Source organism: Indicator indicator, chromosome 34 (assembly GCF_027791375.1).
Source record: "Indicator indicator isolate 239-I01 chromosome 34, UM_Iind_1.1, whole genome shotgun sequence".
In the NCBI taxonomy this organism is placed as follows: domain Eukaryota; kingdom Metazoa; phylum Chordata; class Aves; order Piciformes; family Indicatoridae; genus Indicator; species Indicator indicator.
Window position 1 is genome coordinate 3,956,031 of NC_072043.1, and position 26,019 is coordinate 3,982,049.

General features: G+C 46.9%; 2 protein-coding genes across 2 annotated transcripts in view; one reads left to right on the plus strand and one right to left on the minus strand.

The window, feature by feature from the left end:
- FLI1 (Fli-1 proto-oncogene, ETS transcription factor) overlaps positions 1-7,139 on the plus strand; it is an 80,605-nt gene extending 73,466 nt beyond the window's left edge. Inside the window, exons 6-8 of the mRNA XM_054395509.1 lie at positions 1,994-2,056; positions 4,415-4,462; positions 6,060-7,139. Coding sequence (XP_054251484.1) covers positions 1,994-2,056; positions 4,415-4,462; positions 6,060-6,589 — 641 coding nt within the window. The 3' untranslated portion in view covers positions 6,590-7,139. The remainder of the gene's footprint in view (positions 1-1,993; positions 2,057-4,414; positions 4,463-6,059) is intronic.
- Positions 7,140-20,473: 13,334 nt separating this feature from the next.
- On the minus strand, positions 20,474-21,589 carry KCNJ1 (potassium inwardly rectifying channel subfamily J member 1). Its single transcript, XM_054395663.1, has one exon. The coding sequence runs from the start codon at positions 21,587-21,589 to the stop codon at positions 20,474-20,476; it is 1,116 nt and encodes a 371-aa protein (XP_054251638.1).
- Positions 21,590-26,019: the final 4,430 nt, after the last annotated feature.

Genomic DNA, 26,019 nt, shown 5'->3' on the forward strand with positions numbered 1-26,019 from the left:
TTTTCTTTTTCTTTTTCTTTTTCTTTTTCTTTTTCTTTTTCTTTTTCTTTTTCTTTTTCTTTTTCTTTTTCTTTTTCTTTTTCTTTTTCTTTTTCTTTTTCTTTTACTTTTTTTTTCCCCACAGGATCACCATCTAAGTGAAATTCCCCTTAAAATTACATAATAGCAAAAGCCTTTCTGGCTGAGCTCACCAAAAAGTACCTCAGCACAGAATCCCAGAATCACTTTGGTTGGAAAAGACCTTTAAGACCAAGTCCATCTGCAGTGGGGGACATTTCTTTTTTTTCTTTTACATTTCCCTCTCCATGCAGAACTCCTGTTCTCTTCAGAATACTTCCCAAAACGTTGCTCTAATAGCTGGAGTTGTAAAACATCTGAAGGGCATCCCAGGGGAGAAATGAAAGCCAGAGACTGGCTGCAAAGAGGACATGGGAAAAGCCAGCAGTTACCTCAGACCTCATCTCCCTTCTCCTGATTTCAGTCAGTGATAAAGCAGCAGCCCAAGCTCTGGCTGTGCTCAGCTGCAGTTGGGATCTGCAGGATGGTTTTCCAGCAAGGAAAATGCCATCCATGCAAAGAAAAACTTATTTACAATGATGACAACTGCTGAGCACTGAGCCTGAGGATAAAGTTCCCTGGCAGCACCAAGCTTACAAGCTGGTTTCCAGCCCTGCTGCTCCTCACCCAGCCATGGGAGCAGGGAGAGGACTTCCTTTGGGGGACAGCATGGCTGGGGGCTGCCACCTCCTTGCTTCAGAGATGTCCAGTTGCACCCTTTGCACCCAGCTGAAACCGTAGTGGTTTGTTTTTCAGTCTCATTTATTTGCAGTGGGGTTTGTGGTTTCTAGTAAAAAAGGGGGGAAAAAACCAAAACCCCCAAAAAACAAAAACTAAACCAAAAGCAATCAAATAAGAAAAATAAAAATAAAAGCAGGCAGATTACATGAGATCTATTTTCCCCCATCCTCTCTCCTCCCTCCTCCTTTTTCCCTCCCTCCCCTCTCTGTTTTCCTTTTCATGCCAATAACTAAAGGCTGTCATTTCAAAGCTGTGGAGGCTTTCCCAGCTCCAGGAGGAATTTGCAACTGCCTGGGATGTTTCTGCAGGCAGCTCTGCAGCCCAACAGGGCAGGAGGCAGTGCTCACCCCTTCCCAGCAGCATGGTCCAAGGAGTGTTTGGAATTTCATTTCAGAGGATGCTTTTGCCCCTTTACCCCCTTCTTTAAAATAGCTCCCTCATTGTGTGTGGCAAGTCTCTGGCTTCTCTGAGTTTTCAGTTCTCATTTGTTTTCCTTGCAATAACAAAAGAGTTCATCTCTTCCTCCTTTTCTGCCCATGGGCTTCTCTCATCTTGGGATAACAGGAAGATCTCCTTTTGGATGGGATGAGGTGCACTCTAAACTCTGCTGGCTGCAATTATATTTGTTCTTCTTTCCAAGGAACAAGTGATAGGATGAGAGGAAATGGTCTCACATTGCACCAGAGGAGGTTTAGGTTGGAGATGAGGAACAATTTCTTCCTCAAAAGTGTTGTCAAGGCCTGGAACAGGATATCCAGGGCAAGGGGGGAGTCCCCAGGATGGGGCAGTAATAAGAATTCTGGCCTCACCAGCAGTAATTTGTCCCAATGGGAATAAAAAATTCTACAAGGGAAGGTCAAAATGAGACTGGGGGAGAATGTGTGCATGGCTGGTTTGAGTTCTGAGCATCAGTTAGAGTTTTCTGATGTGAGGAATCATACTAAGAGGAGAACCTGAAGTTGTGGTAAAAGACAGAAAGTCAATGAAGTATCTACCCAATACTTTTTTCTTTCCTTTACAGTGATTTTTAATCTCTTAAGTTTACAGAGCAGTTTCCAAAACACCAGCTCTTAGGCTGAGAAAACCTTTCCCCTCACAGTCACTGTTATTCCTGCTCAATGTTTCTTGTCTTCTTCTTTTCCTTTGTTCCTCCTCTCTGTTCCAGTACATCAAAGACCTTTCTCTGTCTTTACAGGCCCTCCTGTTGCAGGGACACAGAATGTGAACAAGACAACAGAACAGCAACGACCCCAGCCAGGTAACTGTTGCTTTTGTCTCCCCTGGATTTGCTATCAGATTTCTGCTAGGCTGGGTGAATGGATGTGTCAAGCTGCACCAGCTGCGGGCACCGGACAGGCAGAGCCTTACAGGGAAGTCACAGAGCAGTGAGTCAGCTGTGACCCAACAGTGACAGTGATTGTTCCAAACTCTGTCTGCTTTACTGTGTTCACCTTCCCCATTCAAAAGCAACATCCTTAGAATCATAGAATCATGGAATTGTTTTGATTGGAAAAGATTTCTCAGATCATTCAGTCCAACCATGCTCTAACTCTCCCAAGCCTGGTGCTAAACCACATCTCTGCCTGTTTTAAACTCCTCCAAGGATGGGGATTCAACCACCTCCCTGGGCATCTTGTTCCAGTGTTTGAGAACCCTTTCAGTGAAGAATTTTCTTCTAATATCCAACCTAAACCTCCCCTGGTGCAACTTGTGGCCATTTCCTCTCATCCTGTCACTTGTTACTAGTGCAAAAAGACCAACCCTCAAGTGACTCCAACCTCACTTCAGGGAGCCAGAAGGTCCCCAGCCTGGAGCATTCATTGGGTTTGCTGTGACCCAAGTGCAGGACCCAGCACTTGTCCTTGTTGAAGCTCATTTCACTGGCCCTGGCAGTTAGATCCCTCTGCAAAGCCTTCCTACCCTCCAGAAGATCAATGTCCCTCCCAGCTTAGTGTCATCTGCAATCTGACTGAGGGAACACTCGGTCCCCTTGTTCAGCTCTTTGACAAAGATACTGAAGAGCTGCAGCCCCAGCAGTGAACCCTTGCTCCACAGGAGTCCCCTGCAGTGCCAGCAGCAGTGTCACCTCCTCTGAAGCCTGGTGACACTCTGGGTAGCAGGTCATGAGGCAGTGAGAGGCTGTCTGTGCTGCAGCAGTGGAGGGGCTGCTGGTCACCTCTTCACCTCCGTGGCAGGGGTGCTCAGTGGAAGTACCTCCAAAGAGAATCCACAGGGCTTCCCCTGCGTCACTGAAACCCACACAAGAAAAGCAAACCCTGTTGGGCAGCAGGCAGCAGAGTTTCCTGCTACTTCCCCAAGGGGCCTTTGAAAAGCTAAATCCCACCTTCCCTGCTTTGCACAGCTGCTTTCTATCCCTTCCTCTTTTTTACATTTTTTTTTTTAGGGGGTTGGTTCTTTTGGCATGGATTCAATCCACGAGCAAATACTAGAGATCCAAATCACCAAGACCAGGAGAAGTGTAGAGATTAGGGCTGAGGAGGCCCCACAAAAAGGGCAGGAATTCATTCCTCATAAATGCATCGTGGGGTTTTCAAGAAACACTCAGCCTTCTTGGAGCCAGTGACAGGACTCCTGTTACTCTCATTTGTCTAACCCTCTGTTTGCTCAGTGAGGGAGAGTTGGGTGAACATTTCATTGACCTCAGAGGGAAGCAAACTCAACTGCTAACAAGTGAACTTGGAAACCTCAGCTGCTCTTCAGCTCTTTTTATTAGGAGAACTATATTTACTCCTGGTTTCTAACAGTTCTGCTGTCCCACACTTCTTGTTCTTTCAAGGTTTGTGTTTTCTGGTTGACACAGAAGCATAGGGCATGTCCAAAGAGGTTACACAGCTTAGGAGCAGGCAAGTCTGAAACCAGTACCAGGAAAACTGTGCCACAAAGATGCTGAGGGGCCTGGAGCATCTCTGTGAGTAGCAAAGGCTGAGAGACCTGAGGCTGCTTAGCTTAGAGAAGAGCAGCCTGAGAGGGGATCTACTCAGTGTTCAGTAGGAGCTAAAAGGCCCACCCAGAGCAAGAGGATGGGGCCAGACTCTTTTTAGTGGTGCCCAGTGACAGGGCAAAGGGCAAGGAGCACAAGCCAGAACCCAGGAGAACACCTGAACATCAGGAGAAACATCTTTGATGTGAGGGTGCTGGAGCCCTGGAGCAGGCTACCCAGAGAGGTTGTGGAGTCTCCTTCTCTGGAGAGATTCCAAACCCACCTGGACATTGTGATTATGGACAGTCTGCTATGGGCAACTCTGCTTTAGCAGTGGGCTTGGACTGGATGACCATCAGAGGTCCTTTCCAGCTCTCACTGTGCTGGGATTCTGGGATTTTGGGTTCCATAACTATCTGGTAGTGGTTTGCTGAAAAAGAAATAAGGAACACATCAGGTCTGACCCAGGCCCTAGGGAAAAGAATTTGGAGGAATAAAGAGAGAAAATGAGAATGTGAGCTGGTGTCTAGGAGAGCCAACAATGATCTGTTGTCTCTAATGAACTTTGTTTCTAATGAACTTTGTTTCTAATGAACTTTGTTTCTTTATGATGAAAAACTTTTTAAAAAATATCTTTCTATCTATCTATCTATCTTTTGGTGTTGTCTTTTTCAGATCCCTACCAAATCCTGGGGCCCACCAGCAGCCGTCTTGCCAATCCAGGTGAGTTCATCTTTCCCTTTCATCCCCCCTATTACCCAAGGGAGCAGCTTTCCTTCTGATCTGCTGCTCCAGTCTATACTGGATGAGCAGCTGCTGTCCTCTGGGGTAGGCTGTGAGAGTCAGTGAGCTTTGCAGTCCTGCTCTCACCAATGCTTTTACAAAACCCTTTATAGAAAAGCAGAGAAATTGGTGAAAAACCTTATCAGGACAAAAATCACCATCCCAAGCCTTCTTACCCCAAAGCAGGATTCCCCAGGAAGAGTTTTATAGAGCACTTAAACTCTAGTCTCTCAGGTTTGCAGTGCAGGTTAGGTTTTCACTGGCTGCTGTGAGTGGAAGGCACAAAAACATCTCTGAAAGCCACCACATAACAACTGTCCCTAGCACGTCAGCTGCAGAAAGCAATCCCTGACTTGGACCTGGAGCAAATCCTGCTTGAACTAACCTTGTATAAGTTGAGTGCTTGTAAGGAGACATCTGGATGTGTTCCTGTGTGACCTGTGCTAGATTCTAGGGTCCTGCTCTGGCAGTGGGGTTGGACGCAATGACCTTCAGAGGTCCCTTGCAACCCCTAACATCCTATGATCCTGTGATCCTATGTGATCTGTGCTGGATTCTATGGTCCTGCTCTGAGAGTGGGGTTGGACTCAATGACCTTCAGAGGTCCCTTCCAACTCCTAACATCCTATGATCCTGTGATCCTGTGTGATCTGTGCTAGATTCTATGGTCCTGCTCTGAGAGTGGGGTTGGACTCAATGACCTTCAGAGGTCTCTTCCAACTCCTAACATCCTATGATCCTGTGTTCCTGTGTGATCTGTGCTAGTTCTAGGGTCCTGCTCTGGCAGTGGGGTTGGACGCAATGACCTTCAGAGGTCCCTTCCAACTCCTAACATCCTATGATCCTGTGATCCTGTGTGATCTGTGCTAGATTCTATGGTCCTGCTCTGAGAGTGGGGTTGGACTCAATGACCTTCAGAGGTCTCTTCCAACTCCTAACATCCTATGATCCTGTGTTCCTGTGTGATCTGTGCTAGTTCTAGGGTCCTGCTCTGGCAGTGGGGTTGGACGCAATGACCTTCAGAGGTGCCTTGCAACATCCTATGATCCTGTGATCCTGTGATCTGTATAATGTTCTTTACTATGAGAACAACCACAGGGAATAAAACCAGGAGTCATCTAGTCTGGGGAATAAATAACCTTATGTAACTCAGCTCATCAGCTGTAGGTATCCAAAACAACGTCCATGGTAAACAGCAAGCAAGCGAGAGCTGAATTATGCCGTGGTGGCTACTCAGGGAAAGATCCTGCAGAACAGTTTGCTCTGCAGAAGGCCTGTTTATGCCCAGCCCCAGGATTTGAAGGCCAAAGATGACCATTATGGAATCTAATCTGACCTCAAACCCGGGAGCAGAACAAAGGGTTGACTAACTTGTTTGCTGGGAACAGTTTATCCATTCCTACGCAGGGCTTTCTAAGGCTTGAAGGAGCAGTTCCCAGCAGAGATCGAGATAGTCCTTCTGTTTCCTGCCTTTGTCTTGGCTCTGAAGCAGGAAGCACCGTGTCATTTCCTTTCCTCTATGGCTTGCTCCCGGCAGGCAGCGGGCAGATCCAGCTGTGGCAGTTCCTCCTGGAGCTCCTGTCGGACAGCTCCAACGCCAGCTGCATCACGTGGGAAGGGACCAACGGCGAGTTCAAGATGACAGACCCCGACGAGGTGGCCCGGCGCTGGGGAGAGCGCAAGAGCAAACCCAACATGAATTACGACAAGCTGAGCCGGGCCCTCCGATACTACTACGACAAGAACATTATGACCAAAGTGCACGGCAAGAGGTATGCCTACAAATTTGACTTCCATGGCATTGCCCAGGCGCTGCAGCCTCACCCCACTGAGTCGTCCATGTACAAGTACCCCTCGGATCTCTCCTACATGCCGTCTTACCACGCCCACCAGCAGAAGGTGAACTTTGTGCCCCCTCACCCTTCTTCTATGCCTGTCACCTCATCCAGTTTCTTCGGAGCAGCTTCACCTTATTGGACCTCCCCTGCAGGAAGCATTTATCCGAACCCCAACGTCCCTCGCCATCCCAACGCCCACGTATCTCCACACTTGGGCACCTATTACTAGATGCTTTTATCTCCAAGTGGCCTTTATCAGTCTGGTTGGACTTTGTCTTTACTTCTGGGATTTTTATGGGCTTTATTTTTTTTTTTTTTCTCTTGGGGGGGAGGGGCAGGGACGACCCTCGATGGATAATTGTGGCCTTTCTAAGGGAAGAATTAAAACTGGATATTGGTAATGCCTGGATCAAACCTTTCACTTTGGTAACTTTGCCTCTCGTGTCTTGAACTGAGAGATGGATGCTTCTTTGGGCCAGTACTCTGTGTTTCCTTTGGGGTTTAACCCATATGTCCTCTGTAGGAATTGACTATGAAGATTGTTCACCCTTTCCTGGAGTGATTCTTAGCTTTTTGATGGAAGAAGTTCTGAAGGATTCAAAAAGCTTTTGACAAGACATAGATCCAACTGTGGGTCATAGGCAAAGGTGACTACACAGTTGGGTTTTGATCTCGCTGTGGAGAGGGTAAAGCAATTTGACCATTAAGTGGAGGCCCTTGGGCGGCAGGGGACCACAACTGGAATCTTAGCTTTAAGGCAGATGAGGATTTTTCACCCAACTGGAAATAAAATATATATATATTCATATATATATATATATATATATATATGTATATGTACATGTATATTTGAAGAAGTAAAGGGCATTGAAGGAACTCTTCGAGGCGTGCAGCTTCATTAGGCTGGGTATTAACTCCGGAAACATCAAAAACCAGAACAACAAACAACAACGACAGTCACCTAATGCCAAGCACAGACAATTCCTTGAAAGGGAAAATAAATAAATAAATAAATAAAAAGATTAAAGTGATGGAAAAGAAATGACAGCAGATCCCCTGAGCTCCCTCCCCCCAACCCCCCAAGAGCCTTCAGGATCGCTTACGTGCTACCGATTCGCGAACGCTGTGCGTTTGTCAGACCGTCATCCAAAGGGTCAACAAACCAGAAGGCAAATTACTGTATAAATTATGCAGAGTTATTTTTTGTTTGTTTGTTTGTTTGTTTGTTTGTTTGTTCGCTGGGTTTGTTTTGTTTTCCCTATATCTCACAGTTTTAAAAGAAATATTAAATAAATGAGAAAAAAAAATGAATGAAAAAATAAAACCCAAACGAGTTGACCTCGGTCACAAATGCAGGTTTTGTTATTTCTTTTTTTTTGTTTTGTTTTGGTTGGTTTTATGGTTTTGTTTTGCCTTTTTTTTTTTTTTTTAATTACTGTCAGCTCAGTTGTTTGTGGGTTGGTTTTGGTTTGTTTTAATGTAATTTGTACATCTTCTTTTTTTTTCTTTTTTTTTTTTTTCCTTCCAATCTGTACATTTGGGCTGTAGCTTTTGTGCTTTGTTTTGGTTTGGTTTGTTTTGCTAAAAAAAAAAAAAAAAAAAGAAAAAAAAGAAAAAAATTAATAAAAATTAAGACATGAGTAATGTATCTATTGGAGACAGGCCTTGGTCCTGCAATTGGATCCATAGTTGACCTCCAAAGTAGCCAGAAACCTTCCTGATTTCCTTGGGCTTGTCTGGAGTAGAGTTTTTCTTCACCATAGTCATCGCTGTCTGCAATTTCACAGATTGCACTGGGTTGGAAGGGACCTTCAAAGGTCACTTTGTCCAACTCCCCTGCAGTCAACAGGGACACCTCCAACTAGATCAGGCTGCTCAGGGCCATGTAGCTAACATGTTTGTGTTGAAGCTGATTAAAACCACACCTTGGCCTTTCAAAGCAACTCTTTCATTATTTTCTACTTCATTGTCACCAAAATATTGAACATTGGAAAGCTCTTAACCACTTCATCGATAAAATGATCAAACACAACTCATGGAAAACTTTCCCAGAGGGTTTTCCCCACTGAAATTTTAACCACTCAGAACCTCTCAGCCATCTCTGATGGTGCAGATGTTAATTTGATGTTCCACAAACGGCGCTTTGGGTGCCATAAACAGAAGGGTAAACCACAAGCATTTGTGCTTCAGACCAGATGCCTACAGAGGGTGGGTGAGCCATGCACAACCTATTAGCTAACTTGTATTAACTGGCAACCAATTAACAGGATCACAACTATCTCAGTCTAGATGTAAACCTCTGGGAGTCTGGGTGGGTGCAAGATTTGGTCCACGTGCATCCCATTGCAGGAGGAGAGCCTGAAACCAGACCATTAGAGCCTGCTCAGAACTTTAAACAGAAGCACTGATGCCATTATTTAACAATGGAAAAGGAAGATCAAGCTAATCTCTCTAGGTCTTAGTGCTTTTGGGGTGTTTCTAAGTAACATTACTGCAGTAAAAACAAAAACAAAAAAAAATGAAAAGAGAATTAAGGATGGGGAAATAACCCATGGAATTTGGGGCTTTTTGCTACTATATATATGCAATGTACTTTTTGGATATTAAAATATATATAATTTTGCAAGCTATCTTGGTGTTTTTTAATTAAAAAAAATGTATTAAGTGTTACCACGAAACTGTTGTATGAAGAGGATGATGTAAAAAAAAATGTGACAAAATAAATGGTGGTTTTCTCCTCTAAGGCATCATATTGTCCCACTCTCTCCCTCCTCTCTCAGACCTGCTAGATGAATTTTGCCTCTAAATCACTTTCAAAAAGGAAAACAAAAGCAGCTCTGCACTGGTGGCACTCAATCCTTATCACCACAAACAAGTCTTGACCTCTTATTCCACATCTAGTTGAGAATGCCCCTGCTCGAGGGGTTTGGACTAGATGACCTTTGGAGGTCTTTTCCAACACAGACCATTCTATGATTCTCTTTCTATGACTCTATGATTCTATGTTTCTATGATTCCATGATTCTATGACTCTATGATTCTATGTTTCTATGATTCTATATTTCTATGATTCTATGACTCTATTATTCTCTATGATTCTATGATTCTGTTTCTGTCATTCTATGACTCTATGATTCTATGATTCTGTGTTTCTATGACTCCATGATTCTATGACTCTATGATTCTATGTTTCTATGATCCTATGATTCTATATTTCTATATTTCTATGATTCTATGATTCTATGTTTCTATGATTCTATGACTCTATGATTCTTTGTTTCTGTGACTCTGATTCTGTGTTTCTATGTTTCTATGACTCTGTGAAAATTTGACTCTCTGGTGCCAGCATTTATCAGACCTAATGTAGCTATTGAAGAGGTTAAAAGAGGAAGCCAGCCTCCATCTTCTACTCATGGAGAGAGGGACAGAAAGCAGTAGAGCAGCCAAAGCTGGAGGAGAAGTGTCTCACATGAGGACAGTGCAGAGCTGGGAACAGCAATGGAGTCCTAGCACTGTGCCAAGAGCCAGGACATGCAGACTCCTCATACCTGATCTAGAATCATAGAGCCATAGAATTCTTTGGGTGGGAAAAGACCTTTGAGATCATTGAGTCCAACCATTGCCTAATTCTACTAAATCTGGTGCTTGGGTCCTCAGCACCACATCTCTGAGTGTTTTAAACACCTCCAGAGGTGGGGATTGAACCCCCTCATGTGTGTGTGTTCAAGAAGCCACTGGCAGGATGTCTATGTGCAACACTGTGCACAATACCAGGCTGCTCATGGTTCTCACCTCTCCCCAAAAAATTCCAAAGGGAAAGCTCCAAAGCCTTCCTGAGCTGGAGTCAGAGGCTGCACAAACAAGTGCTGCCAAGGAATCTTTGGAGTGTGTCTAAAGGTCAGGCAAAGGCACTTCCTGTATTTTTGCAGACACATGGTGGTCCTGAGAGACAGCTCAGTCCCTGCCACATCCATGAAGAACATCCCTTGGAAGAACACAACTGCCCAAGCACATTGTTTGCTTCCTCCAGGCACAACCTTTTGTTGCTATGTTGCTAGTACAATGCCTGCTACTACCTTGATTGGCAAGGCTGGGCTCTGAGAAAGGGAGATGTTAGCATGTCCAACCACCACAGAGCTGTCCCCTCTGTGTGTCCAACTGTAGGTGCCCAAGAGGTGCTCATAAAAGTGAAGTGTTTGGTCCTCATCTCTGCTGTGTTTCACTTTGGTGCTGCCCAGACTCATTGTGTCCATGCATCACCAATAGAAATACCATTTTCTTTTAATAGTGCCCCTGCCCAGTTGCCAGTAAAAGGAAATTATGAAGAATCAGGTGGTACAAAACCATCTAAAGGCAGCATCTGAAGGCTGCCAGAGTGCAAAGAACCTAAAGGTAGGATCTGAAGGCTGCCAGAGTGCATAGAACCTGAAGGTAGGATCTGAAGGCTGCCAGAGTGCAAAGAACCTGAAGGTAGGATCTGAAGGTTGTCAGAGTGCAAAGAACCTGAAGGTAGGATCTGAAGGTTGCCAGGGTGCAAAGAACCTGAAGGTAGGATCTGAAGGTTGCCAGAGTGCAAAGAATCTGAAGGTAGGATCTGAAGGTTGCCAGGGTGCAAAGAACCTGAAGGTAGGATCTGAAGGTTGCCAGAGTGTAAAGAACCTGAAGGTAGGATCTGAAGGTTGCCAGAGTGTAAAGAACCTAAGGTAGGATCTGAAGGTTGCCAGAGTGCAAAGAACCTGAAGGTAGGATCTGAAGGCTGCCAGAGTGCAAAGAACCTGAAGGTAGGATCTGAAGGTTGCCAGGTGCAAGAACCTGAAGGTAGGATCTGAAGGTTGCCAGAGTGTAAAGAACCTGAAGGTAGGATCTGAAGGTTGCCAGGGTGCAAGACCTAAGGTAGGATCTGAAGGTTGCCAGAGTGCAAAGAACCTGAAGGTAGGATCTGAAGGTTGCCAGGGTGCAAAGAACCTGAAGGTAGGATCTGAAGGTTGCCAGAGTGCAAAGAACCTGAAGGTAGGATCTGAAGGTTGCCAGGGTGCAAAGAACGTGAAGGTAGGATCTGAAGGTTGCCAGAGTGCTAAGAACCTGAAGGTAGGATCTGAAGGTTGCCAGGGTGCAAAGAACCTGAAGGTAGGATCTGAAGGTTGCCAGAGTGTAAAGAACCTGAAGGTAGGATCTGAAGGTTGCCAGAGTGTAAAGAACCTAAAGGTAGGATCTGAAGGTTGCCAGAGTGCAAAGAACCTGAAGGTAGGATCTGAAGGTTGCCAGAGTGCAAAGAACCTGAAGGTAGGATCTGAAGGTTGCCAGGGTGCAAAGAATCTGAAGGTAGGATCTGAAGGTTGCCAGAGTGCAAAGAACCTAAAGGTAGGATCTGAAGGTTGCCAGGGTGCAAAGAACCTGAAGGTAGGATCTGAAGGTTGTCAGAGCGCAAAGAACCTAAAGGTAGGATCTGAAGGCTGCCAGAGTGCAAAGAACCTAAAGGTAGGATCTGAAGGTTGCCAGAGTGCAAAGAACCTGAAGGTAGGATCTGAAGGTTGCCAGAGTGCAAAGAACCTGAAGGTAGGATCTGAAGGTTGCCAGAGTGCAAAGAACCTGAAGGTAGGATCTGAAGGTTGCCAGAGTGTAAAGAACCTGAAGGTAGGATCTGAAGGTTGCCAGGGTGCAAAGAACCTGAAGGTAGGATCTGAAGGTTGCCAGAGTGCAAAGAACCTGAAGGTAGGATCTGAAGGTTGCCATGATGCAAAGAATCTGAAGGTAGGATCTGAAGGTTGCCAGAGTGTAAAGAACCTGAAGGTAGGATCTGAAGGTTGCCAGGGTGCAAAGAACCTAAAGGTAGGATCTGAAGGTTGCCAGAGTGCAAAGAACCTGAAGGTAGGATCTGAAGGTTGCCAGGGTGCAAAGAACCTGAAGGTAGGATCTGAAGGTTGCCAGAGTGTAAAGAACCTGAAGGTAGGATCTGAAGGTTGCCAGGGTGCAAAGAACCTAAAGGTAGGATCTGAAGGTTGCCAGAGTGCAAAGAACCTGAAGGTAGGATCTGAAGTTTATCAGAATTGCAAAGATGCATTTGATAGCAAAAGTCACCCAAAATTTGGTGACAAAAAAAAAGGCTTTTGAGAACAATTGACATTTTCAGAAGCATCTCTTTCTGACTGTCCAGTTGGAACATCTTAAAGGAGCCCAGACTGAGGTGGAAGGTGAGCAGCAGCATGCACAACTCAGGTTCTTTCTGGCTCTTTCCATCCCTCTCCTCAGGGAACTCGTTGATATGAATCTGTGCTGGTATTTGCTAATATTTCTCTTTAGCCACAGTTTGGTGCCCACTGCAAGCTGCATTCCCATGGAATACAGAGATCCTGGAGTAAAGAGGTCTCATAGCAGCATGCCAGACAGCCTCAGACTGGTGGGATACTTCCCAGGCATTTTTTTAGCATTTTCTTAAGAACTTAATGGTTTCTATTCCTCAGGGAGAGAACAAGCAACACACAGACCCCCATTTGTACCCCCTGACACCAGCCTGACTTTGCCATGCTGGGTTGTTAACAGGGAGATCTCCCCTCCAGAGCCTATTTCCTGGGACACACTGAGAGAAAACAAACAAGGAATGTGACAGTGCTAATGCTACTTTTTGGCTTTTCCCAGGAGGCCAAGGCAGATGGAATTCAAGTGCTTCAGGCTTAAATCAGAAAGTTCACCCAGCAGATGGTTGGGATCACATGGTTGTGAGCTGTGAGTCAACCAGGACAGCAGAAAATCTTCTCTGCCTCCAAGCTCAGCTCCTCAGGATACTCAGCTTCCTTGGAAACAAGGGGGAATGTAGCTGTTCATTTCTAGTGGTCACCAAGCCTCTGGTGGCCTTCTTTGGACATGAATATATTATGATTTTCACCTGTGAAAGCAGAACTGGTTTGCAAATCAAGCAACTTGACAAGGCTGGCCCTGAGGGGACCCAGAGAAGGTTGCCTTAGAGGAGAGAAGCTAGCTACAGGGAGGAAAGGATGAAGATCTGTACTTCTTCTTGCTGAAGGAGGAGGAAGGACAGCCTGGGGACTCTGGCAGTTTGCTGCTCAGCTATTTCAACATAAGACCTTGCTTCTTCCTTTCCAGGAACTGCTGCAAACTTGTTGTTTGCTTTGGCTTTTCCTTGACTTTCTTGTCTCCTGGAGCTGTAAAGTTTGATGCTGGATCTCCTCTACCCTCCCTGCTGTTGCAAAGCCTCCTGTGTGAGCCAAAGGGATCTCCTCTGCTGCAAGGGCAGTACTGGTGCCATTGGTCACCCAGGGTCTTGCATGAGATGTTAACAGTTGCCTCCCCTCAGAGCCTCCTGCCCAAGGTGAGTAGCTCCAGTATCCCTAAACTGCATTGGTCAGGGGATTTGTCACCCCCCTGCCCCCAACTTGCCCTATGACCCATCTAGGGTGAGGGAGCCCTGGCCTGGGCTCTGACCCATGGAGTTTCAGGTGCTCAGTGCCTTGTGTGTGGTGTGCTGAATTGTGACAGGCCTTGGATGGCTGAAGCTGTGAGTGCTGGAGGTATGGGGAAGGGTTGGTTCTACTTGGGGTTGGAAACAAGAGGAAAATTCTCCAGGCCTGGGGCTAATGGTCTCTTGGTGTTTTGGAGGAGTAGCCCTGTAGGGATTAACAGGCTGAGAATGGTGTTTGCAGAGCTCCTGGCTCAGGAGCATGATGGGATGTAATCTAGGGCTTCTAGATACTGTGAAGTGATAGAATGACTTTCCAAACACGGCTGTGGTGGCAGCAAATCCTTTGCATGACTTTCTGGGGGCTCTGTACTGTACCAGGAACACTTCCAAGTCACAGGAGGGCTTCAGCTGAGCAGACACTTTTGGGCACCGCTGCAAAACTAACACAGAGTTGGGTCTCAAATCCTCTCCGAGGTGGCTTTTGGTGTTGCTTTTTTGACAGCTGGGGAAACTGAGGCTTAAAGCAGGGAGCAGGGAGCTGCTTGAAGTCACAGAATAGCATCACCTATGGAATATAGGTCTCCCCAGACCCACCCCACCTACTGCAGACTCTGTTAAAGGTGCTTTAGATGCCACTCCAGACGTGATGTTTACAACTCCCAGCCCTCTACTTACACATCCACCCCCACCCCCCCCCCTCCAATTCAGTCTCCCAACACTTCTGTGAGGTGGCTAAAAATATCCAAGCAGCAGCAGCAGTGCTGGTGCCAAACCCGAGTCACTAAAAGCATTAAACTTCGTGTAATGAAATAAGGAACAGTCCCAATAAATTCCTGCTCTGGGCTTTCAAGACCTCCAGAGCTCCAAGTGTAGTTTGCTGCGCTGCCAAGGTGAAGGTTGCGGTGATGGAGCTGGGGGCTGGATCTGGCGGTGAGGGCTGCCCTCTAGCGGCAGCAGGAGAGAAGACACCTTGGAGATCCTGCTGGCAGCACCCCAGCAAGGTCTCAGCATCCTAACCCCTGCAGGGTTGTCCTGCCAGGGCCATGCGGTCCCTGCAGAGCTTGCCTGGAGGGCATGGGCTTCGGTACTTCAGATTTGGCTAGCAGCGTGTAAACGGTGTGGGAAGGTTGAGGTTGGGCATGAGGAGCGATTTCTTCCCCAAAAGCGTTGCCAAGCCCTCCATAACAATGCCCAGGGCAGTGGTGGAGACCCCATCCCTAAAGGGATTTCAAAGCTAGGTAGATGTGGTGCTGAGGGACATGGTTTAGTGGTGACCTGGCAGGGCTGGGCTTGAAAATTTTGAAGGTTCCTTCTAACCAAAATGATTCAGTGGTTCTGTGAAATTGAGATGTAAAAGGAGATTGCCTCATTTCCAGCCTCCCCTTGCTTGTCCACCTCCCTGTGGTAGGGACAATTGATGCCTGTGAGCTGGTTCAAGTCTTAAGCTTCCCCAGACAGATGCTTCCACCACAGGAATGTCAACTTGGCCTCAGGAAACATGTTTGGTTTTCTAGCAGCCATGGAGAGAGGGCTTTAGCCTTCCTCACTCTTGTTCCAGTGACACCATCACAGGGTGCTTCTACATGATTTAGGACCAGTGATGGCGTTGTCACAGAGGTTCCTCAGGCTGCAGCAAGAAGCTGTAGGCACAGATCCACCAGGGGGTTGAAGAACTTGCAGAGCTTCCCCCAACCCTGCCTCAGTGAAGGCCCTGCTCATGTTCCTCCTGTCGTGCTGTGGTTTCTCCTTGCTTGTGTGGGGAGCAGGAACTGGGCCAGCACTGTGACAGCTCAAGGAGGGGGTGAAGTGAAGGGGGCAAATGACTCTCAAATAAAAGAGAAACGGGGAGAAAGCTCTTCCCAGCTGAATTCTCATGGGTCTAACCACGCCAGTTTGTCTGGGGAGAGGGAGGAGGATATGACACCTCAGCTGCTGTCACTTCTGTTGGGGCTTTGCATGCTGTGGACTGGTTTATGGGTGAGGAGCTGAGTTTACAAGGAAGTGTGTGCAGGCAGAAGTCATCCAGGAGCTAGTCAGCAGTGCTCTGCCCTGCTCCAAGCACTTGAGCCCACGTCAGGCTCTATGCAGGTTGAGCTTTCTAAACTGCTGTCATTACTCAGGGGTCTCTCTTCACCAATTACTACCCAAAACTGAGTGGAGACAGCTACCCAGCACATGTCACTCCACTCCAAGCAGTGGTTTTAATTCATGGCCCTTTCTCCAGCAGCCAGCAGGATGCCTTATTCATCTGCCAGCGGGAGGGTAAAACCCTCTTCCAACTGATTGAAATATTATGCACAGCTTGAATGAATCTTTAAAAGAAAGACAGTAGAAGAAACATGATGTTTGTGAAATGAGAAGATAAATTAGGTTTAGTGCAGACATGTTATTCCCAAGCCTGGCTGCTTGGTTAAATCTTCCACAGCTACATCCTTCAGACCTTAATCCAGCATTAAATGCATGGTCTGATTTCTTCTCCTGATTTCTTCTTCTTCAGCCCTCTGCTAGCCTGGTGATCCTCTTGCATGGTCTCCTCAGTGGAAAGAACTAGTGGTGGCTGCACCAGTATGGGCAGCCTGCAAACTGGATGGACAGGGAGGGAGAAAGATAAATATCAGGCTTGGGAGCAGTGGAGATGTCAAAATGAAACCATGTCGTGGTTGGAGGAACCAGGCTTTGTTTTCCTGTGTCAGGTCTGTGGTTCCCTGCAGCCACTTCTGCTCAGCAAGATTAAATTTATTTTCATCCTCCCAACTGAACTTTCTTTTAATGGCACTAGGGGTGACAGCCCCCAAAATAGACTTCCTCTGGAGGCTGTCCTGCATGGCACAGCGTGTGGCATGTCTCCTGATAACCCTTTTTTCCCTGCCCTGGTTCTTTATCTCTCTGGTGACAAACAGCTCTCTCTGGACAGCAAGAGGAAATTCCACTCATTGTTCTCCTGCTGCTGGGCTCTGACTACAGGCTCTATCTCCTGCTTGGTGCAGGGCTGGCAGACGTTTCCTGAAGTGACAATCAGCAAGAGGCTCATGGGTGGAGGGCTTTGGTCCCAGATTCCCAGTTAGGTCCCAGTGTGGTCTCCCTCTACGCTTGATAGCTCAGCCATGGCCATGTCAACTCACTTCTGAGGCAGGTGGAACTCTCAGGACAGGATGAGCAACAGGTGGCCATCCTTGCAGTGAGCTGGAGTATCTTGTGCTTGAGTTGTTGTGGCACTTGGTACTTCTAGACATAGAATCATGGAATTGTCAGGGTTGGAAGGGACCTCAAGGATCAGCCAGTTCCAATCCCCCTGCCATGCCCAGGGACACCTCACACCACAGCAGGTTGCTCACAGCCACATCCAGCCTGGCTGCAAAAACCTCCAGGGATGAGGCTTCCACCACCTCCCTGGGCAACCTGTGCCAGTCTCTCACCACCCTCATGGGGAAGAATTTCTTCCTAACATCCAATCTGAATCTATCCATTTGTAGTTTTGTTCCACCCCCCTCAGTCCTATCACTCCCTGACACCCTCAAAAGTCGCTCCCCAGCTTTCTTGTAGCCCCTTTCAGACACTGAAAGGCCACAAGAAGGTCTCCTCAGAGAGAACACCTCTCCATGCTTGTGCTGTAGAGACATAAGGCAAAAGGAAGCTGCCCTTGCAGGCAGATGTTTGGACTAGATGATCTCTCCCATCCCTTCCAATCCAAATTACTCTATGATTCTGTGAAGAAATTTGAGGTTTAGGATTTTGAGGAGGCATTCCAAGGAGAAGGCCTTGAAAGTGGTTTATTTAGGGATCCTTTAGACCCTGGAGGGTGTTGCACCAGCTGCACCACCTCTTGGGCAAGCACTGGAGTAATAGTTGCTTATTTTTTCTTCCCCTAGCACTAACATCCCAAACCAGCTTTACCTAAAATAGGAATCTTCCCCATTTCCTTGTTGCATAGCTGGGTTTGACCTTTTAAATGGATTTCCTCTTTAGTTTTGCACAGCACAGACATCTTTCTACTTCTATTAAGAGCATCTTGGTGCAGCTCTCCCCCCCAGGGGTAAGAGATATAACTTCTAAGCCTTGAAGACCAGCAGCACTGCTTTCTAGGGAAGTCACAGACAGGGCAGCCCTCCAGGAAGCCTATAAAGGAAGTGCAGCAGCAGCTATGGGAGGACTGCTGTAAGAAAAGCATTTTTACAGTTGAGAGTGTCAGTTTGCAAGGCTGCAGAAGCAGTGCACTCAAAACACTGGGAGACAGCTGAATTACCTTGAAGGTTTCAGCTGCTGGTCTCGTCCCAGCACTCCACAGCTCTAGCCCTAGTGCAGCCCTGGTGATGTGGGATGAGAGCAGACATCTCTGTGCTGACTTTTCCATCTAGGAAGGGAAGAAAGGTTTTCAGTGGTGCACTGAAGAGAGGAAGGGTTGCAATGGCTTCAAGCTGGTTTATAAAGTGCTTTAGTGACATCAGTGTTCATAACATGTCTCCTTGTACAGCAGTAAGTACTTTACGTCCCGTCATGCAGATGGCAAATCTGAGATACACAAAATCACAGAATCACAATCACAGAGTGGCAGGGGTTGGAAGGGACCTCTGGAGTTCCCCCAGTCTGACCCCCATGCTAAAGCAGGGTCACCCACAGCAGGTTGCCCAGGATCACAATGTCCAGGCAGGGCTGGAATGTCTCCAGAGAAGGAGACTCCACAACCTCTCTGGGCAGCCTGCTCCAGGGCTCCAGCACCCTCACATCAGAGAATTTTCTTCTTAAGTTCAAGATAAACCTCCTGGCTTCTAGATTGTGCCCATTGCCCCTTGTCCTGTCACTGGGCACCATCCACTTGCCCCCTACCCTTTTTTGAGCACTGATCAGATTCTCTCTCAGGCTGCCCTTCTCCAGGATAAACAGCCCCAGATCTCTGAGTCTGTCCTCAGAAGAGACACTTCAGTCCCACCAGCATCCTTGTGGCCCTCTGTCGGACACTGTCCAGTAGTTCTTTGTCCCTCTTGAACTGGCCACAACACTCCAGGTGCAGCTTCACCAAGGCAGAGTAGAGAGGGAGGGAGAGAGGCTCCTTTGACCTGCTGGCCACCTTCTTCTCCATGCCCCCCCTTCTTTGCCATGATGCCACACTACTGCTTCCTGGGCAACTTGTTATCCATCAGCACTCCCAGGTCCTCTGCAGAGCTGCTTTCCAGCAGGTCACCCCCTACCAAAATGATTAGGGGTTGATGGGGGCTGAGACCTGAACACTTGGTTCCCAGAGCTTGATTTCCACACTCCCACTATGTTCACTTGCAGAATAGCTTTACCTTGACCTGCTTCATTCTCCCCTTTCAAAAACTGCTCAGCTCAGCACCTTTTACCACCAGGTGGGAAAGAGATGAGCTGAAATGCATCACTAGGAAGAACTCCCCCACCCCCACCTCTTTCTTTGGTCTGCAACTCGAGCTTGACAAATGAACCAGTTGGGGAGGAGGGGGGAGAAAAAGGCTGTGAGGAAGTGGAACTTCACCCCAAAAAAAAAAAAAAAAAGTTGTTGAAGTCTCTTGTTGCTTGTGAAACTTCAGTGCTAAAAATGGCACATGGAAAACATTCACTACAACTGATCTGCCACTGAGCAGAGCACATTTCTTGTAGGGTGTGCACTCAGCTGGGGTGAGGTGGACAGTTTGGAACTGAATCTGGTGGGAGGCTCCTGTGCTGTGTGTTTTTGTTTTAACAGAGCCTCCACACTTCAAAGCACTGTGGGGGTGCATCTAGAGCTGCGAATTTCCTCTCTTCTCCCAGTGGACTGCTCCTCTGCCAGGTGTGAAGCCATCAGTGTGTTCTTCATCTCCTCACTGTGGCTCATTTCTGGGCAGTTGTCTTCAAATGTTTCCTAATTTCACAGTCAGCCAGCTCCTGGCAAAGCAGAGAGAAGAGTATCTGAAGGGTGAGACAGGAACAAGCTGCAAAATTCCTCTTCTCCCACAGCAAGTCTCTACTTTTCCGTGGGTTTTTTTCCCTTCACTCCTCTTTTGGCTTTTCCCTAAAAGGAATCAAAGGCTTTCACAAAGGAGGGAAGTTGTGTTTTACAGAGTTCTGAATGGCCCAAGCTTTGTCTTTTCTAGCTTCCTAAGCATGTAGCTTGGCTGAAAGCTCCATTTCTGGAGATGTAAAGGCATCAGAGAAAGAAGGAATTGGTTCAAAAGTGCTCAAGTGCTCTGGAGCCAGACTCTGCTCTCATCAAGGGCTTTGGCAGCCAGCAACAGACATTTATTTTGAGGTTTTTTTGGCTCAGAAGCTCCTCAGATTTCTTTAGCTTTACCTTCTGTCTCTCCTCTTCGTGCTCTCCTTCCAACAGCTGTGTGTCTTTAACATGTCCTGAAGTTTCTCCTCACCTTTCCAGGCTCTTTAAGAGACTTCCATGCCTCTGGGAACTTAAGTGAGTTGGCTGTTCCAACATAGCAGCTTCATAAATCGTCCCACAGGTATAAAAATAGAAAGTCTATGGAATATAGAGAGAGAGTGGAGTTAAATAGTGGTCTGGAGATCACTGGTATTCTGCTTCCTCTTTGATTGGAGGTTTTTGAGAAGAAAAATGCTGCTTTTAGAGCAAAAAAAAAAAAGAACCTGTTTTATTTTTTGTTTTATTAAGTTGTTAATCCTCTCATGATGGTAAAAAAAAAAAAAAAAAAAAAAAAAAAAAAGAAGAAGAGGCAGTGCCACGAATCTCTGGAACTACATTTTGGTGTCAGTGGTTTCATTAACTTCTGACAGGACAAACCCAGGATTGTCAAACCCTTTCTTCTCCTTGGCTTTAGCTTCTCTCTCGTTGTGGAGGCAGAAGGCACAGTGGGGAGTCTCCACAGCCACTGTCTTGCTGAAGTTCTGGAAGTCTACTCTGTATTTCCCTTCTTTGGTCTTGGACACGATGGGAGCAAAGCGATAGCCCCAGAGCACCTCCTCTGGGATGTAGGATGTCCTCACTTGGCAGGTGGCACTGGTGGCTTCCACAGTGCCATCTAAGAACACCACCAGTTCAAAGTCCTGCTGCAGGATGGTTTCTGCTGCCATGTGGAAGAAAGGGCTGCTCTTGTCTATGACGTGGTAAATGGTTAGGGGGGAGATGAAGAAGAGGTTCTCGTTGCCAGCATCAACTATAAATTCGATGTTGACCTGGTCCAGAATGATTGTTTCTCCTTCTGGGGTGATGGTGGTCCTCAGGAGTTTGCCATAGATGTGGCTCCCGATCAGCAGGCTCTTCCGGAGGTTTGCCACCCGGATCAGGAGGCAGAGCTTCCCCCCACGCTTGCTGATGACAGCGTTCTTGCTGAAGGTGATGGTCTTGGCCCTGTTTTTGGACCTGGAGATCTTGGCCAAGATGGCACCACACATGAAGGAGTTGATGATCACCCCCAGGATGGACTGGAAGATGAGGAGGAAGATGGCCGTGGCGCATTGCTCTGTGACGCACCGGAAGCCGTAGCCGATGGTCACCTGGGTCTCCAAGGAGAAGAGGAAGGCTGATGTCAGGCCGTTGATGTTCTCCACACAAGGAGTGTGGTTGATGGAAGGGTTGAACTCTGGCAGGTCTTTGTGTATGTATGCCACCAGGTACCAGAGCAGACCAAACAGGAACCAGCTGCCTAAGAAGGCCGAAATGAAGATAGTCATTTTGTATCTCCACCTGAGATCCAGGATAGTGGTCCATATGTCAATCAAGAAGACAAACCTCGACTGCTCCACGTTGCCAAACTCTATGTTACACCTCCCATCCTTGGAGACCAGCCGGGCCCTCCGCCGGCTGCGCTCTCGGAGGTGGCTGGAGAAGCGATTCCGCAGGTAGCTGAACATTGCCTCTGCCGGCAGCGTTCTGCAGAGCAAGGAACAACAAACACTGTCAGAAACACAGCCTTGGGCTACACCTGCAGGCAAGAGGGAAACTCTGATGAGGTCTCAAGACACTTGTTGAGGGGGGAAAGAAAAAAAAAAAAAGAAGTTGTATGATTTGCATATTTTCCCTCAGCTGATGGGGGAGGAAAAATTCCAGTAAGCATGAGGAAATTACCAGTTTCTTGCCTAAGGAGCATTCCAGCCCAAAATAATCATTTGGGCTTGCTCAGTAAGCTTTGAGTCACTGTTAATGCTGTCTTCTGCTTGGTTGAGTGAGGGGAGACAGAAGCAGGTAGCTTCATCATAGACTGCATTGGGTTGGAACTGACTTTTAAAGGTCATCCAGTCCAAGCCCCCTGCAGTCAGCAGGGACATCCCCAACTAGAGCAGGTTGCTTAGAGTCCCATCAAGCCTGGCTTTGTGGTGGTTTGCTGCTGGGACTTTGCTGCATTACCCTTCCCTGTAGAAGGTGACATTGAATGAGTTATTTAGAGACAAGCTAAAGATGAGCAGCTGAGGGAACTGAGGTGGTTTAGTCTGGAGGAAAGGAGGCTGAAGGGAGACCTCGTTGCTCTCTACAGCTCCCTGAAAGGAGGTTGGAGCTAAGTGGGGACTGGGCTCTTCCTTCAAGGAATGAGTGCGAGCACAAGAGAAAATGGCTTCAAGTTGCACCAGGGGAGGTTTAGGTAAGATATTAGGAGAAATTTCTTTGCTGCAAGAGTGGTCAGGGATTGGAACAGGCTGCCCAGGGAGGTGGTGGAGTCCCCATCCCTGGAGATGTTCAAGAAATCGTGGGCATGGCACTGTGGGACAGAGTTTAATGGCCATGGTGGTGTTGTGTTGATGGTTGGACTCAATGATCTCAGAGTTCTTTTCCAACCTTAGTGATACTATAAATGACAGAATTCCCTGTGACAGTCTTAGAGCTGACTCCTAAGTGACAGTAAAGGAAGTGTGTGGACCCTCTGAGGTTTTATGAAGCAAAGTTTTATGAAGCAAAGACCTGCTGACTGGCAAAGGCTTTCATTTGCAGGCATCTTAATTAACTTAGAGGAGCTACCTAACCTTTTAGTTGGCTGCAACAGAGATCCTTCCATTAGACATAGCTCCAGGAGCCAGAGGAAACCTTTAGCTATGACCAGCAGCAGCAAATGAAAACATTGAATTATCAGTGATGGAGTCTGAGTACAAATTAATCACATTTTGCAAAGCCAGAGGTAAATTCTATTATTTGATGCCCTTGTTTGTATCAAGCAGCCTTGAGAATGAATTTCTTTGTCTCACCCTCTTGCTTTCTTTCTCCACTTAAGCTAGAACCACTTTTGTGCTCTGCTCATTAAAATTAGGAGGGGAAAAAAAATAATAAAAATGAAGGTCACTTTTGTTGTAAAGCAGCTTTTCACTGTTTTAAACTTCTGCTGCTGAATTTATTGGTTGGGAATGGAGCTGGCAAAGGTTAAACTTTAAGCACATATCTGGGGGGGGAGGGGGGGGTTGGGGAATGAGGTCACTTTCTAAACAATCCTCAGGTTTTATTCTCCTGATGCACTTTTAATGTGGTCTTGTTACTGCAGAGTTTGAGTAAGCATAAAATATCCCTGTGCAATGCACTCCTTGAAGAACCTTTCCACTGTTTAACTTCTAATGTCCCTGTTAGAAGGTCCAAGCTTTCTGGAGATGTCAAGATTCTTTTTTTTATTGGGGGGAGGGATGGGGAGGAAGTAGTTTTGGCAATGTTGTATGCTTCACACTCTCTTAATCCTCCTCCAGAAAGCAAAGTGATGGGATTAGCTCTTCCCAAATTAACTCCTCTTTTGAGCTTCACCATTCAAGCTCCAACCTGAGAAATAAATTTAAGATGGAAAGAAAATAAATAAAAAAAAATGTTTTCTAGCCCTTCACCAACCCCAAACTCATCAAGATCCAGCAAATCTGAGCACATAGTTATGGTGGTAGAATTAAAACCACAGTGAGGGATGCACAAGGTTTGATGGCAGTGGTGGTGCTAGGCAGGTGGTTGGACTTGATCTTAGAGGTCTTTTCCAACTTAACCAATTCTATCAATGCAAAGCATGCAGCTTCAGCTGGCATCAGCATTCATTTTGTCCTTTTCCACAAGGAAACAGTGTGGGAAATGTGACTCTGCCCACCCTAAGCTGCACACACATGCCTTTGGCACAGGTGAGCTACAGCAGATCATAGATCATGGAATGGTAGGGGCTGGAATGGATCTCTGGAGACCTAGTCCAGCCTAGTGAGTAGATGTCAAAGGGAGAACTCTGAAGGCACCTTCTCATGCTAAAGGTGATGATGAATTGCTGCTGCTTTTCTGGTAGATCCAATTCAGCTTTTAATGGGAATTTTTGGAACCCTGACCGTGGGTCCAGACAGATAAAATCACAGAAGAGATGAGAGGAAATGGCTTCAACTTCCACCAGGAGAGGTTTAGGTTGGACATGAGAAGAAACTTCTTCACTGAAAGGTTTCTCAACGAGACTGGAACAGGCTGCCCAGGGAGGTGGCTGAATCCCTATTCCTGGAAGTGTTTAAAAGCCACAGAGATGTGGTGCTGAGATGCATAGTTTAGCACCAGCCTTGGTAGAGTTAGAGAATAGTTGGATTCTATCTTAAAGGTCTTTTCCCACCAAAATGATTTTATGACAGCAAGTTAATCAGCATGGTCATAAGACTGCAACCTTGAAAATAGATCCCCCAACCTTCCCCTTCCCTTCCTGCCTCTTTAAACCTCACAAGCCCTCCTCAGAGGCAGCTTTACAAGCCCTGCTTAAGCTACCCCCAAGCAGATCAAAGAGGCAGAAGAATTACACCCTTCTTCAGGCAGCAGGACAAAGGAGTTCTCCCTTCAACAAATCTTTTTTGGCTCCCACACACAACTGAAGTGTGTTGATTTGCTTCAGCAGGAGGAAGAGCAAAAAAAATTCCCTCCTGCATCAGCCTGCTGCTAGCACATCACAGAGTGTCTGGAGGAGGTTATGTAAAGCCAGTTATATAATGCAGCACTTGAAGTCCTTTCAGTTCAAATCAGCAAAGGTAACCCAGCTACATCTTAGCTAATATTTACCAGGATATGCTTCCTGTCAGGCTCCAATCAAGACAACGTTGCTCTCTCATGTGAAATCCTGGGCTGCAGCACTTAGCAAAGCTGCTGCAGCTGCTGCTGCTGCTGTTCCCAGGCAGAATGTGTTTGGAGAAGGTGGGATGTCCAACCCTGGGGCATTTACCATGCAAACGACTCCATGAATGAAGATTGTATGTCAAGGTGAGCCATGAGAACAAGGAGTTTCCACTTCCCCATTCCAGGCTTGTGTTCCACAGCCATCAGCAGAGTAAGCAGAGTTTTCAGGGGTGCTCAGTGACAGGCATGAGCTTGGACAGAGGAATTTCCATCCAAACGTGAGAAGGAACTTCCTTACTTTGAGGGTGCTGCAGCTCAGAACAAGGCAGTCCAGAGAGGTTGTGGAGTCTCCTTCCCTGGAGGCATTCAAAACCCATCTGGATGGTATGGTCCTGCTCAAGCTGCTCTGGATGGCCCTGCTTTAGCAGGAGGGTTGGACTGGATGATCTCCAGAGGTCCCTTCCAGCCCCTATCACTCTGGGACTCCATGCTCAAATCCCTTATCAAACTCATCCCTCAGTCCCTCCACCCAACACGTTTGACCAGTGCCCACACATTCAGTTTTTTAACAGCTGCGTTTCTGCATTCTCCTTTCTCCGAGTTCCTGCAAGTCTCTACCAACAACCATTCCAGTTCCTGATGGCTACATACCAGCTGGAGCTCCTCTGCTCACCCAGAACTCTCACTGAGTGCTTCTCTTGGCTCTCACTTGCTTTCAATTATTCTGGGAAGGGACAGGACCACGACCAGATGCTTTAATTGTTCTGTGGGCAAGCCCTTTGTGCAGAGCACATGAATCCAGGGAAATGGCTTTAATCCCAGCCACGTGCAGCTCTTGAGGAGATCAGTGAGGGTAGGGGTTTAATGTTTGATGGGGGCCTGACAAGAACAAAGTTCCCTCACCTGCTATTTCACTCAAGTTCTGATACCCTGGCTGCTTTTTTTCCCCTTCAGCAGTGCATGAGCAAGGCTGGCAGAACCAGAACATGAGGGAGAGAGGCAGGAATGAAAAGCAGCCCACTGAACCCCCAGCTTTTGTTGGAAATACATCTTTGTTAGGGCTTCAGATGAAGTTCTAAGAAGCTTAGGGTGAAGAAAGGGGGGGGTAGAGAATTAAAGGATTATTATGGGGTTTTTTTCAGTCCTGTTCAGGTCTTTTCAAAACTCAGATCTTCTTTCAGCCCTTTCTTTTGGATGAACTATCTCTCAGAACAAAGTGTGTGAGATCTCCAATTCCTAATACCTCATAAAACCC

Coding starts and splice junctions, on each gene's coding strand:
- KCNJ1 (XM_054395663.1), bottom strand. CDS start 21,589: ATGTTCAGCTACCTGCGGAATCGCTTCTCCAGCCACCTCCGAGAGCGC.